The sequence below is a fragment of the Marmota marmota genome, unplaced genomic scaffold (genome assembly GCF_001458135.2).
Source record: "Marmota marmota marmota unplaced genomic scaffold, marMar, whole genome shotgun sequence".
Taxonomy (NCBI): Eukaryota; Metazoa; Chordata; class Mammalia; order Rodentia; family Sciuridae; genus Marmota; species Marmota marmota.
In genome coordinates this window covers 12,539,708-12,553,027 of record NW_026000240.1, presented here as the reverse complement: position 1 = coordinate 12,553,027, position 13,320 = coordinate 12,539,708, and the positions used below count along the sequence as shown (strand labels likewise).

General features: G+C 45.7%; 1 protein-coding gene across 7 annotated transcripts in view; it reads left to right on the top strand.

Annotated features, from left to right (window-relative positions):
* Plch1 (phospholipase C eta 1) overlaps positions 1–13,320 on the top strand; it is a 187,445-nt gene that overhangs the window by 43,486 nt on the left and 130,639 nt on the right. Inside the window, exon 1 of one of the 7 annotated variants that reach the window (XM_048794681.1) lies at positions 6,620–7,655. The exons of the other annotated variants lie outside the window; for them this stretch is intronic. Coding sequence (XP_048650638.1) covers positions 7,613–7,655 — 43 coding nt within the window. The 5' untranslated portion in view covers positions 6,620–7,612. Of the gene's footprint in view, positions 1–6,619; positions 7,656–13,320 lie in introns of those variants that run through there. 7 annotated transcript variants of the gene reach the window in all.

The window sequence follows — 13,320 nt, the reverse complement described above, 5'->3', positions numbered from 1 at the left end:
CTGGACTTCTAACCTCTGTGTCCAGATACCCCCTCTCCCGGGAAGAGCAAGAAGGGCTTCCCCATCCAGGGGAAAACCACATCCCAGCGCGTGGGGAAAATTTGAATACGTGAGTACTTAAGTTCTGAGAATCTAATTAAAACTTCAGCCCTCAGGGCAGATATTTGTTTTAATATATGTCACTATCAAAAACCATTAGGGAGTCCCCTGTGTCTACCTTTCTCTGGTTAATTCCTCCCTGTTAATGTTATAATTAACACTGATGAGAACGGATGGAGGATATCCAGATAGTGGAGGCTGAGTTACAACGTCGGGTGCTTTTTTATCATGTGTGGATGGGAACTCACAGGCGCCACATCATGTCATTTTTGCACTCCCGACTCTCCACCCAAGGCCGTTCAGGTTCTCTCTGTGGCCATCAGCTGCAACCTCCTGGTTTCTTACAGGGCCTGTGAGTCAAATCTTGCCCGTGAGGTCTCCCTGGTTTTTACAGTTTGCTCGAGCTGAGATCAAACACAGAGCCTACCAAGGATTTTACTTTCAATTATATTGACAGCTTCATCATTGGCGGTGATGTGCCTGTAAATTTTTATGCTAACCTATAAAATTTAAAGTGACATGATCAATAAGCAGTCAGGTCTTTTAAAAAAATAATGAAAAAAAATTTACCTTAAAGCCAAGAGTCTTGAAGGGGGAGATCAATAAATCATCCATGAGACATCATTACAGAGGGGCAGTGAGGCTTACGAGGGCCTCGTCTCTGTCCTGCAGAACACAGCAAAATAAATATGGGTAACACTGTGTTTTGAGAGTCAGATACTTAAACAGGTGTAGCAATTACTGTGCACTGGTGCGTGTAGGGGAAGTCCAAACTGGTTTGTTTGACAAAGGTGCGTGGCCCACAGGACGTGTCCTGTGTTGTTGGGATGGGTGGTCCCCTCTCTTCGGTGATGAGCGGGCACATGATGAGCCTGGGGTCTGGACAACCCCCCTTGGCACTTGTTCATTAGGTTACCCTGGAACACCCCCCCCTCCCCCGTGGGCCTGCAGCTGCCCCCAGATAGAACTTCGTGGTCCGCTGGGTTTGCAGCTCCAGTGTTTGGTCACACTTTGTCGTCTGGCTTCTGGTTGTTGCTGGCACTAGTACATTAGCACGTTTGCCTGGGTTGGGGAAAGAATGCTGTGGTGAAGTTAGAATCCCAGTTTCAGGTCATCCTCCGCCAGTACCTGGTTTTCACTGTGGGGCAAGCCCCGAAGGAGACCCCAGGCTCAGCTTCCTCCTCCGGGAGAGCAGGGTGGCTGAAGGATGTGCTCCTGTAAGGGCTCTGAGGAGCCCCAGAGGGAACCCTGCTGGACAGGTGGCCCATGTGCCACCTGCCCCCTCTGTGAGGCACCTGAACCTCTTTAAGATGCACTCTCAGTAGCATTCCATCTTGCTACCTCGGGGCTTAGTACCAAAGTTCTACAATTCCCTGGTATGGTCCTTTCGGGGATTCTGAGCTTCTCGTGAGAGCGATTTCCTTCACAGGCCAGAGGCCTGTAGTGTGCCGGTGGTGTTTGAATTGAATGATTTGGGAGCCTGCTCTCCTTCATCCAGTTAACTTCACATTTACAGTGATTGTGGTGTTAATCTACTGAGTTAAGTCCATTGCAAATATAAACAGAGCAGATTTCTGTTTATCCTGTGGATTATCAGTAGATAGGCTAATGTTTCTGACTCTTCCATTAGTTCCTTTTCTATCTCTATGGTTTGCACAGGTCAGGTAATGGGAGGGGACTGCCCCTGCTGCATAGCCAGGTATTGCTCAGGAAGGCTAGTTAGTACAGATGGTCAGGGGAGTTACAGAAGGACCCACGCTCGGTGTCCCCAGAAGGATCTGGAACACTAGTCTGGGAATAAGCAGCGGGTCACAGACAGGACACTGCTTCAGGGCTTGGTACCCTCAGTTTTACAGGTGGAAGTGTGCTCGCTTATCCTGGGAACTGTTCTCTGGAGCATCCACTCTGAGTTTCCCTGCATCCAACTCTTTGGATTTGTGTGCGCGATGGAGGATTCTCATTGAGGTTTCCTATGTTCGTGTAGCTACATTAGCTACATTAGTTACATGATTTATGTTGAGAATTTGGGGTTTCCTATGTAGTTGAGTACACAGTGAACTTCTGAAAAGAAATTAAGCTCTGGTAGCTCTGTTTTTTTGAAGGGGGCTTCTATGAGACTTCAGATGTTAAAAGAGATTGAAGTTTGTAAGTGCAATGCTCAATATCTTCATTTTACTTGTGCTAGCCAGCTTTCCAGCACTGTGACAAAATGTCCAAGGCAAGCAACTTATAAGGAGGAAAAGTTTATTTTGGTTCACAGTGTTGGAGGTTTCAGCCCTTAGTTTGCCTGTTGCCTTTGGGCCTCTGGCGGGGAGGGTGCAGAACATCATGGTGGATGTGTGTGGCACAGGAAGCTGCTCAGCTCATGAGGTTCAGGAGGCAAAGAGGGAGGGGCTGGGGTCCTAATCTCTCTCTTGAGGATATGACCCCCAGTGCTTAGATTCCTCCCTCTATGCCCCATTTCCTGAAAGTTCCATGTCTCCTAATAGAGTGCTACATGCTGGTGTACACGCCTTCAATGCCGGGCCTTGAGGGACATTTCAGATCCAAGATATAGCAATACCTTATCTAGTGAAGATGCCGGGACCAGACTCTGGGGAATCCAAGCCTAGCTCTGGTACTTCCTTCCTGAGCCACCTCAGGGAAGTCACTTAACCTCTCTCTGCCTCAGTTTCAACATCTGAAACTATAGAGGGATTGTACCTAATTCACTAATAAGGGCACCACAGGCATTGACTAAGGCACAGGCAGCGTTGGGAACAGTGTCTGGGATGTAGTGGTCCACAAGTGTCCGTGATCCTCAGAGTTCTCCTCTGTGGCAACACCGGTGGGAGGGCTGTCACCTCCTAGCTGAGTATGACTAAACTGGCTGTACTTTTAGAATATGATGTTACTTTTTCCCCTGAGTAAAAAGAAGTAAGTGCTTGTTCTAAAAATGAAAATACAGTCAAATATCAAGAACAAAATGACCATCGACTACCTTTCCCATGTATTTTCCTAGGTCATTCTGTGTGTCTGTCCACAGGTTTCCATGACTGAAGTCATGCTGCATGTTTAGTCTGTGGCTTCCTTCTTTCACTAGTGTGTTCCCATGTCCTCCAGGTAACCTCAGTGTCACAGACACTGCTCCCAAGGGTGTGTGTGTCTTGTTTTGTCATTCCCTACCGATAGGCATTTGGATTATTGGCATCTGGATTTGTTATTATTGTGACAAATACCAAGGAAGCATCTGTGTACATAGAATTGTGTATTTTTGATGGTTTCTTTAGGATAGTGTTTTAGTGATGATCATTCACTAAAACTAATCATTTTTCTAAGTCTTGCAGCATCTTGCCTGATGACTTTTCATGTGACAATTCTTGTTCCAAGTCTGTACTCCACCCTTGTGTGAACGTTCCTGTGCTACCTGGGCACCTCATTTTGAGTGCGGTGCTGTGGTACAGGCTCAGGAGAGGACAGTGGCCGGCGAGGTCCAGGCAGAGTTGCTGCCTGCTTTTGCTTTACTTTGTGTCTTAGGGTAAAAACAGTGACTGTGCTTTAAAAATTGACTGGAGACTGGGGGTCGTGGCTTTATGGACTGTTTTCCTTATGAGGATCCTTGCTAGAGACGCTCACAGCTTCTGGCTGTGTGCAGGTATATTCTGTGACAGAGAGTTGGAGGAATTCTGAAATTAGGGCTGCAGCCTGGCCGATGATCCTGTCACCCAAAGACAGAGCTGGCGGGAAGAGCCTAGACCCAGCTTGGTTTGAATCCCGGTTCCATCAGAACTGCGTGGTCTTGAACATCTTGTCCAACTTGAACCTGTTTCCTTACCTTTAAAATATGAATGCTAATGTACAGTCTTACAGAATTTTTATGAAGATCAGAGAAGACTGTTTTCACAGAGGTGTTTGATACGTGGTGGCTTTTCTGATCATCTTGGGGTAACATAGCTGCCATGTTCATAAGTGGGTTTTTTAATTGCACTGGGGAGTCCCAAGGGCTGAGGCACTCCATGTTTTCACTGTGTTGGTCTCTGTTCTGGTTTAAACCTGGCAAGGGTGGGTCTGGAAGAAGGAAGCCTAGAACCTTTCACTCTAGACTTGACTAAATGAAGTTATGTCAGACCAATAGTTGGGGCGGCTGTCACTTGTTCCCTTGCTTCTATATTCTGAATATTTAGTGGTCCGGGCACAGGGGCAAAGCCCATGGCCTCTACCTGCTCATTTATCCTGTGAGTCGGGCACTACAATCCCAGGCTTTGACGTTTAGAGGGGTCATCAGATCCAATAAATACAAATATGAGACATATCACATGGGAGATACTTATGCAAAAAGTTATTTGTTGTTTATGTGAAAGTCAGATTTAACCGTGTTACCTTATCCAGCACCCCTGCCCATCTTGTCCTCAAGATGATGCAGTGAGGTTACAAAAGTCTAGGTCTTCTTCCTGGCGCTGGTTGCCCTCAAGCCCCTGATGTCTCTTGCTCCTCTGTATGTTTGCTTGAGCACCTGGAGTAGAACTCGGGGGAGGGAGGCCAGGGAAATGCTGTCAGGTGGAGTCAAGTTCTTCACTCCTTGTGAACATGGAGGCTGAACCCAGACACTCTTCCCTGTGGCCTGACTGGGGGAGGCCATTCCATAGTAAACCTAAGGGGGGGCTAATGAGGGTCTGTAGGGTCCCTGCTGCCCGCCAGGTGCGGCGCTGGAGCTAATGCGGAAAAAGCCAACATTTTCAAACATGGGTTCCAGCTGAGAAGCCTCAGTTCTCAGGCTGTTTGGGTTAGAAGATCATCACTGTAGAACCATCGGATATTTAACAAGGAGTAGCTATTTCTAGCTCTCAAAAATTCGTGAGTGGCCCTTGGTGGTCAATGCATACTCATGGCCATGCCATTGTTTTAAAAGCTTGCCTTCTGCTGGGCGTGGTGGCACACACCTGTAATCCCAGCTGCTCAGAAGGCTGATACAGGAGGATTGTGAGTTCAAAGCCAGCCTCAGCAACTCGGTGAGACCTGTGTCTAAATAAAATACAAAATAGGGCTGGGGATGTGGCTCAGTGGTCGAGTGCCCCTGAGTTCAATCCCCAGTACCCTCCCACCCCCCAAAAGAACTTGCTCTCCTGCCCCCTGAACCCTTCTGCCCTGGAAGGCTCCCCTGGCTGTGTGGGTTGGCTCTCAGTGTCAGCAGCTGTGAGCTGTGGAGCTGCCGCATATCAGATGCAGGCCCACCTTTCCAGGCACACTTCATGTGAGTGGGGAGAGAGGGCTGAAGACCCTGTGAGAAGAAAACTACTTCCTGTGGCCAAGGGATGACCCTTCCCCACCCTCCTTGCAGTGGTATAACAAGATTGGAATAGGGGGACTTGAGAAGGAAAGCCTTCCAATCCTCCCTTGGGAGCACTGTGGTCTCCATCTCTTACTCAGAGGGAGTGGGCTGTCAGCTAAAGATGCCGTTTGCTTTTCTGGACATCTTTGATTATGGGCAGCCAAAGGAAATAGAAATTTATTACCCACTATTAATTTTATGTTAGGGAAACACTGTGGTCTTTTTGTATAAAATTACCTGGGAGTATTAAACATTTCAGTTAAATTTTGGGTGCTATTTGGTTCAGACTATTGGTTAGCAGAGATTAAACAATGAAGTCCACTGATTTTTCTGGATGGGTATTAAGAATGTCAAGACTGATAACAAGCTGGGGACATGGCACGTGCTTGTGATCTCAGCTGCTTGGGAAGTTGAAGAAGGAGGACCACAAGTTCGAGGCTGGCTTGGGCAACTTAGTGAGATTCTATCTCAAAAAGGGCTGGGGATATAGCTCACTAGTAGGGAATTTGCCTAGCACAGCATGTGTGAGGACTTGAGTTTGACCTCCAATACTGCCAAGCCAAGAAACCAAACCAAACCAAAGGCTAATTATAATATTAGAGATGATAGTGATATATAATGTAATTCTAAGAGCTTCATGTGTACTAAACTCTTGCAATAACACTTGAAGTGGGAATTATTATTTGCCCCTGTGCAAATAAGGAAACCAAGGAGCAGAGAGTTTAAGGGACTTGCCCTGTCACTTGCCCAGTCACTCAGCTAGTTGGTTGTGGAGAGTGTATTTGAACTCGAGCAGATGGACTTCTCGACTCTTAACCGCATCTTTTTTTAAAAATAGTGTGTGTGTATGATGTATGCATATCGTATTCAATTTTGTAAGAATGGTGTTATAATTATGTGCAGCCAGATACCTTGGAAATTCAAATTTCTCAGGAACCTTTAAGGGTAAATAGTGGGGCTTGGAGACTGGTGGAGGCACTATGCAATTGGGGAACAGGTGAGTGGGAATTGGGGTTGAACTTGGCTCCTGGGAGTAGAGGGGTATGGTTAGCAATCTGGGCTGAGGGTCTGCAGGAATGGGTAAAGACTGGCCCTGGCCTGTGCAGAGTGGAGGTGCTGGGAGTCCCAGGGGCCACAGGTGGGTGAGGTCAGTTGATGGTGGGGAGAAGACAATGGTACTAGGGGTCCCCGAGGGAGTTAATGATCAGGATGGAGAGACCTAGTTACAGTGTTTAAACTCAAGATGCCAGTAAATAGCTTTGATATGTGCCTACCTGTCTATCTACCTACCTCTTCAAAGAAGTTGTTTGAACTTGCAAAAAAAGCTTTTATATACTTTAGGGAAAACAGAGTGGTAATGTATTAGGGCATTTACTGACAGCGGGCTTTTCCAGCCCCAGTCATGTTATTCACCTTCCCATGGAGGTGTGATGTCTTTGGCCCGGGAAGCCTTCGCTGCAGAAAGGTTTTGAAACTATAACCTCATTCCTCCTAAGTTGGAAATATTCCTGCCTTTTCTGTGGTCCCTGCTGTGTTTGCGTGTGGAATGGGGAAGCAAACCAGAGCTCGGGCTCACCCTGAGCGGCACGGAGGCAGCCTGCAGGCAGACGCGGCTGGTTCTGCACGGGCTGTGTGTGCAGGTGATGGACGGGCGCTCTGCCGAGAGCGTGCGTGCCTGTGCGCCTCCGTGTGCCGCCGAGGGTCTCGGGTGTGGGCATCTTCCTCTGCTGCATTCAGCCTGCGTCACTCCTACGGTAATCCGTGTCTCGGTCACCTCGGAGGTGGGGGTTCTTTGATGTTTTAAGACGGACACTTCCCGGACATTAAATGTGCATGGTGCCCGAGGGCTTCGCGCTGCACTGAGCCTGCACATCTCATTCCCAGAGTAGCCACCGCGCCTGCGTTCCCACGGTAGCAGCAGCGGCAGCCTGAGCAGATGCTGCCAGTGTGCTCATCTGGCTGTGCTTTTCACTTTGGGACAAAGTTCTATAGTCACATCTCATGGATTTCCTCCCTCCACGCTGGAAAGCCCGGACTGTGAAGATCTCATCATGCCGTAAAGGGCAGCAGGAGCCAAGTTCTTGGGGCTGCTAAGGATCTCTTTGCCTTTTCCCCTCTTTTTGGAGATGTGTATCAGAAAAGGGCTCTGCCTGTAAAGAGAGATTTTACCGCTCTGGCTAATGATGTGTAGCAGTATTGAATTTAATGGCAGACCTTGAAGTGTATAAAAACTTAAGTCCAGAAAAAGGTAAGACCCATGCTACCGATTTCAAGGTAAGTGATAGTTCTGGTAAAAGATGGCGAACACTTCTTATTTCAAGTTTAATTAAATATTATTTGAATTCTTGACAATGTATTTGAGATATCACATTTCCATCTGAAATGAAAAGGTAACAAGATGGTTTTGATGAGGCAGAAGTGTTTTATCCTTTGTGAATGTGTGTTTTCATCATGGTAGAATTTGCATGCTGACGGATTGAAATTATTATAGTAAAGTGGTCAGTGAGAAGATCATTTGTATTCTTGGGTTGTAAGTCAAGGACACAGACGTGCCTCAAAATTTCATTTGTCTGACACCCATAAGCTCTGGGTTGTAATTTAAACACTGTCAAGTCTTATTCAATTTGAATAATGATAGATAAAGTTGGATTTTGACTTTTCTACAGTAAATCTGGAGAGAATGATTCCTGATTTGTATCAATTAAAGATGGTCACAGACAGTGAAATAATTAGCTTTATGAGATGGAATGGCACAGACATTCAGCACAGATAAAATGGAGGCAGCAGCCGTGTGTCATGTCCCAGGGTCTGTTGGCTCCAGGAGCTTGAGAGGAAACATCCGAAAGTAGGAGCTCAGAAATTTTAAATATGTGGAGATTGTTCTTGCATCATAGGAAATGTTCCTGCCTGGTCAGACAGAATAAATGACATGTCAAAAAATGTCTGCTAAACTTATCTTCAAATTGAGATTCGTCTGTCATTTCTGCTTACTGTATGTGTCGGCTCACATGTAACTTTATCACATCCCTGTTCCAGCTGAGAGCTGTCTGGAGGCTGCTGCTGGTTCGTGGTACTCTTGTCAGTGTGTCGTTCTCGGGGCAAACACGGATGCTTGCTTTTGATTCAAAAAATATAGATTGCACCATGGTTGAGATTTCCTGAGTAAATCTGAGTTCTTTAAGCCTGGAGGGAGCTTTCCCACAGGTGTAGGGTAGATTCTGGTTTACTCGGTGGGCAGTTGGTCAGGATTCCTGTCGAGGGTTTTGTTTTTAAATGTGTGCAGGAACTCTTGTTTACAGAATGTGGGGCTAACTGAATGGCATAGCCTGCTGTGGGGTGGTCCTGATTTAGCCTTCATGCAAGTAATGCCGACAGGGACTTTTTAATCACTGTCCCCACCTCATGTGATCTTTACGACTAAAGTTAAAGCTCTAATTATTTTCTTTTTTTTAAATTATTTTATTTATTTTCATGTGGTGCTGAGGATAGAACTCAGTGCCTCACACGTGCTAGGCGAGCCATCTACCACTGAGCCACAACCCCAGCCCAAAGCTCTAATTCTTAAACGTTATGGAAATTGGCTTCTTCTTAATTTCTCATCCATTAATGTTATGGAATTTATTTTCTGTCATAAGCTTTCAAAGTCAACTAATATAAGGTGTCTTATTTCAAGGTAGATGTTTCCACATCCAGGTGGTCTTACTAGAGGTTCCCCCGCCCCCAATTGAGCATACATTTCATATTTTTACAGAATAGATGTTCTTTGAATAGTTTTAATAATTTATTTTGCTGAGTGAAAAACTCCCTTTTCTGACCATCTTCATTTTAAAATGATCTCAGTCTTGCAGCAAGACTGTTTTTCAAGAAACATTTTTTATGAGTCCCAGATCAGTTTTAAGAGGACTATTTAAATGATGCAGAATGTGTATAATGAATAGATTCTGACTCTTCATGAAGTCTCAGTTGCATTATTAAACAGTAGCATAAATGGAAATGGCTTCAGTTGACTGAATTAAAAGTTGAGAAATGTTCATTCAGAGGCAGGAAGACCAAAGAGAAGAAGCCTAAGTTTTGATGACGTAGCCTCTAGTGTGAACTATGTATTTGCTTCTACATTTTGTCTCATGTATATCTTAGGAAGTAACTATTGTTGTTATTATTTGCCTTAGAATTTAGTGTCCTGTGCTCAATCTTTGAGCTAGGATTGGAGAATCATCTCAATGATTCTTAGAACAATACTGAGAGAATCTAAGGACTTGAATTGTAACATAAAATCTACAGTCAGAGGAAGCTCGAGTCAGGTAGGATGAGTGCTTTTATATCCTTTTTATGTCCAAGAACTTTAACTTCTGTTTAGAACAAGAGACAGTACTTCCTTGCTTGTCTTTCAGGGCTGTGGAAAGAACTCTTGGTATACCCTGAAAGCATTTGGATGATGAAAAAGGTTTATAGACATGTAAGATGATATAGTCACAGAAATTAGAATAATGTACATTTCATTTACTTTCATTGAAAGGAAAGTGTATTTGTCCTGGGGTGCCAATAAAAAGCACTTTGACCTAGCACTTGAGTACCATCTGCCGCTCTTTCTCCCCATGGCTTAGCGTAGCCCACATGCCTGCATGCTGTGTCTGAACGCCTTGTGGAAGGGCAATGTCAATGTAGGAGCAAGCCCCAGAGCTCAGCAGGAGGAAAATAGCAGTCTATTTCCTTTATGAGGAGAGGCAGTGAGCATGGAGAGGCTGCACAGCTTCGGGAAGACAGTAGACCCACGGGAGAATCGAGCCCTCCGGTCCCCAGGTCCTGGTGGCTAGACTCTCTCTCTTCAGTTGCATTGATCTTTGCTCTTTAGGAGAACATCTGATACAGTGATTTCACTGATGTATCATTTAAATTCTTAGCTCTTGTGGTATTCTTAACCAATAGTTAATTGGTGCAGTCAACAGAGATGTAGTGTTTCTTTATGTATAAGGTACTAGTTGGGGATATGAAGACAAATGGAAGTGTTTGCTTCCCTGTTAATAAGCCTGTGTGTGCCCAGACTCCTGGTCTGGGCACACACAGGCTTATCTTAGGCTCATGTGTAACAGAGGCTCATCTGAGGGCCTCAAGTGTGGAGGAGTTGGCATGGGATTTTTGGAGGTGATGTTTGTATTGAACCTTGAAGGACAGGAGGATTAGATCAGGTGGATAAGCCAGGATTGGAGTTGAAGAAGTAGGCTAAGGCCAGGTGTTATAATATAAGACTTGGTAATCCAGAAGAAGGGATTTGGACATTATTAAAAATGTGGTGGTGGGGTATGTGGGGGGCGGGGGCAAAAGATTTTGAGCTGGGGAGAGATTAATCAGATTCAGTTTTAGGGAGATCTCCCTGATAGCAGTTTAGAGCTGGATGGTGGGAGGATGGGGCTGGAGCAAGGGAGACCAGAAGGTGGCCCCAGCAGCAGGTGAGGCACGGGTGATGTCCACCCTGGCCTGTTAGCCCTGTGGCCTTTCATGAGCACACTCTGGGCTCTTAAGTCCACACTGGCATCCTTTGACATGATCAGAGCAGCCCCAGCATTGCAGTGCCTCTTGGTCTGCCTTGTGTCTGGATAAGTTTGCATTGTGAATATTCTGAATTATGATTTTTTAAATTAGGAAAACAGTCATGAATTCGAAATACAACAGTATAGAACAACTTGCAGCAAAAACTATGGCTCTTCCTGTTAGCCTTCTTCACCTCTGTCCTAAATAGGTTACTTTCAGCTCGCTCACCCTCCCTTCTGTAGGGTCCATGTGGCTTTCCTGTGTCTCATTGGCTGCTGGTTGCTGACCTGCCAATTCTTGATATCACCTTAGATTTTCTCCTATGGCCACTGAGGGATTGATTTGCCCACGGGACTCCCACTCTGATGGGTGCCTTTGTCACTAACGGTTCATGTGTTTTCTGGTGCTGGGCACTGAGCACCTGACCACTGAGCCCCCACCAGGTCCTCACTTGCATGTTTGTCCCTTGCTGTGCCTGCTGGAACTCCTCACTAGAAATCAGCTCTCCCTTTACCAGTCCTTTTTCTCTTTACCCCAAACTTCTCTCAGTATAATAATTTCCCCATTTTTTTCTGTATTCATAATTATTTCCATGTTTTGGTCATAGGTTGTTTAATTAATTAATTAATTGTTTTTGGTACCCGGGATCGAACGTTGGGGGTGGGAGGCTTAACCACTGAGCCATATCCCCAGCCCTATTATGTGTTTTATTTAGAGACAGGGTCTCACTGAGTTGCTTAGCGCCTCGCTGTTGCTGAGGCTGGCTTTGAACTTGTGATTTTCCTGCCTTTGCCTCCTGAGCTTATTTACAGGCATGTACCACCATGCCTGGCTGATTTTAAAAGTTTAGTTTATTAAGAGACCAAGTTTACATTGCTGTGAGTACATAACTTCACATTCTTGTGAATATATAAATGTCCACCCGAGCAAAGTGACCTGCCAAGTTATTTTAACACAGGACTCTGCCTCAGATGAAAGGAAAGATGTTAGAGGTTTCTTTAGCAGACGATGGAGTTGAATTCACAGCTGGCAGTCTTTGTCATGCCTCTGTGAGGCGGGTACAGGCATTCATCTCCAATTGATTGCAAGGTGCTCTGCTGTCCCTCTGAGGATGTCTCAGTCAACTTCTCCCTCTGCATTTGAGGGTCTGGCGTTCCCTTGTTGAGTTCTTCCTGAGCTGAACGGAGACCAAAGGCAGCTGCTTGGTGGACTTCATAGGGTAAGAGCGGTGAGTGGGCCTCGCTCTGCAGGGTTTCAGTGTCCCTCTGAGGAGCTGGGCTGGCACCAGGGAGCAAGGGAGGAGATGGTGCACTCTAGAGAAGACGGGGGATATAGAGTAGTGTTTTGGGGAAAAGCCCAGAGGTGCTGGGAAGAGTAGGTCCAGCAGTCAGAGATAAAGGATCCTGTGATCTACTTGAGAAATTGGTTCAGGCGTATGAAGGCCGTGAACCCTGGTCCTTGAGGCTTTGACAGATGATCCGTTACTTCTCCAATGACATGTCAGCAAAACAGAAGCTACCCTGAGTGAGCTAGAGTTACCCCAGCTGTCTGAGGAGAAGAGAGTGATTGCCCCCGACGCTCTATTAGAGACGAGTCCCGGGGATGTGTGGGGTGGAGGCTTTTGTCTGTTGGGAGACCTGTTGCTTCTAGCTTTTCCTTTTCTATGGACTGTCCGTTTCCCCAGGGAGGGTGTTCAAAGACAAAACTCAGGATCTGCAAGCAGGGCCCAGGCACCTCCTCTCTGTCCCTGCCCAAATGTAGATATGAAGTTGGCAGAAAAAAGAAGGGACAAAGAGCTGTGCTCCTGTCACTTACAGTTTCCATCTGCACATTCTCCCTCGTGTCTAAGTTCTTCCATTATTATTATTATTATTATTATTATTATTATTATTATTATTATTATTTTTAAATCAAGCAACAGTGATTTGTTTTAAATCCTAAATTAAATCCCTCTTGTGTCCCTGACTCCTCAGGCAATGCCAAGTCGATATTTTGGCCTGTGGACTTTCATCCTGCCAGGGCTGTGTGTGCACACGTGTGTGTGTGTGTTGCACACAATCGGTGGACAGAGGAGTCATGCCATTATTTTGGGTCTCCTAGCGAGTTGGGTTTTTACATATAAATGAAGAAAAGTGGAATAGTGAGTTGCGTGGGCCGCTGTGTACCCCACCTCCCTGTTTCTGCTCTTGAATGCAAGATGGACCCCAGCAGCTGCCTCCCATGCAGAGAGCACCCCCTGAACTTGAGATTTTGAGGTTCATTTCAATGACTTTATACCTTCCTTCTTTTCTCATTTTAATATTTTTATTTACTCATTTCTTTCCTCAGGTTCTCATTGGTGGTTTGAAAAAATAAAGAGGCCAGAAAATCAACTAAGAAAATGA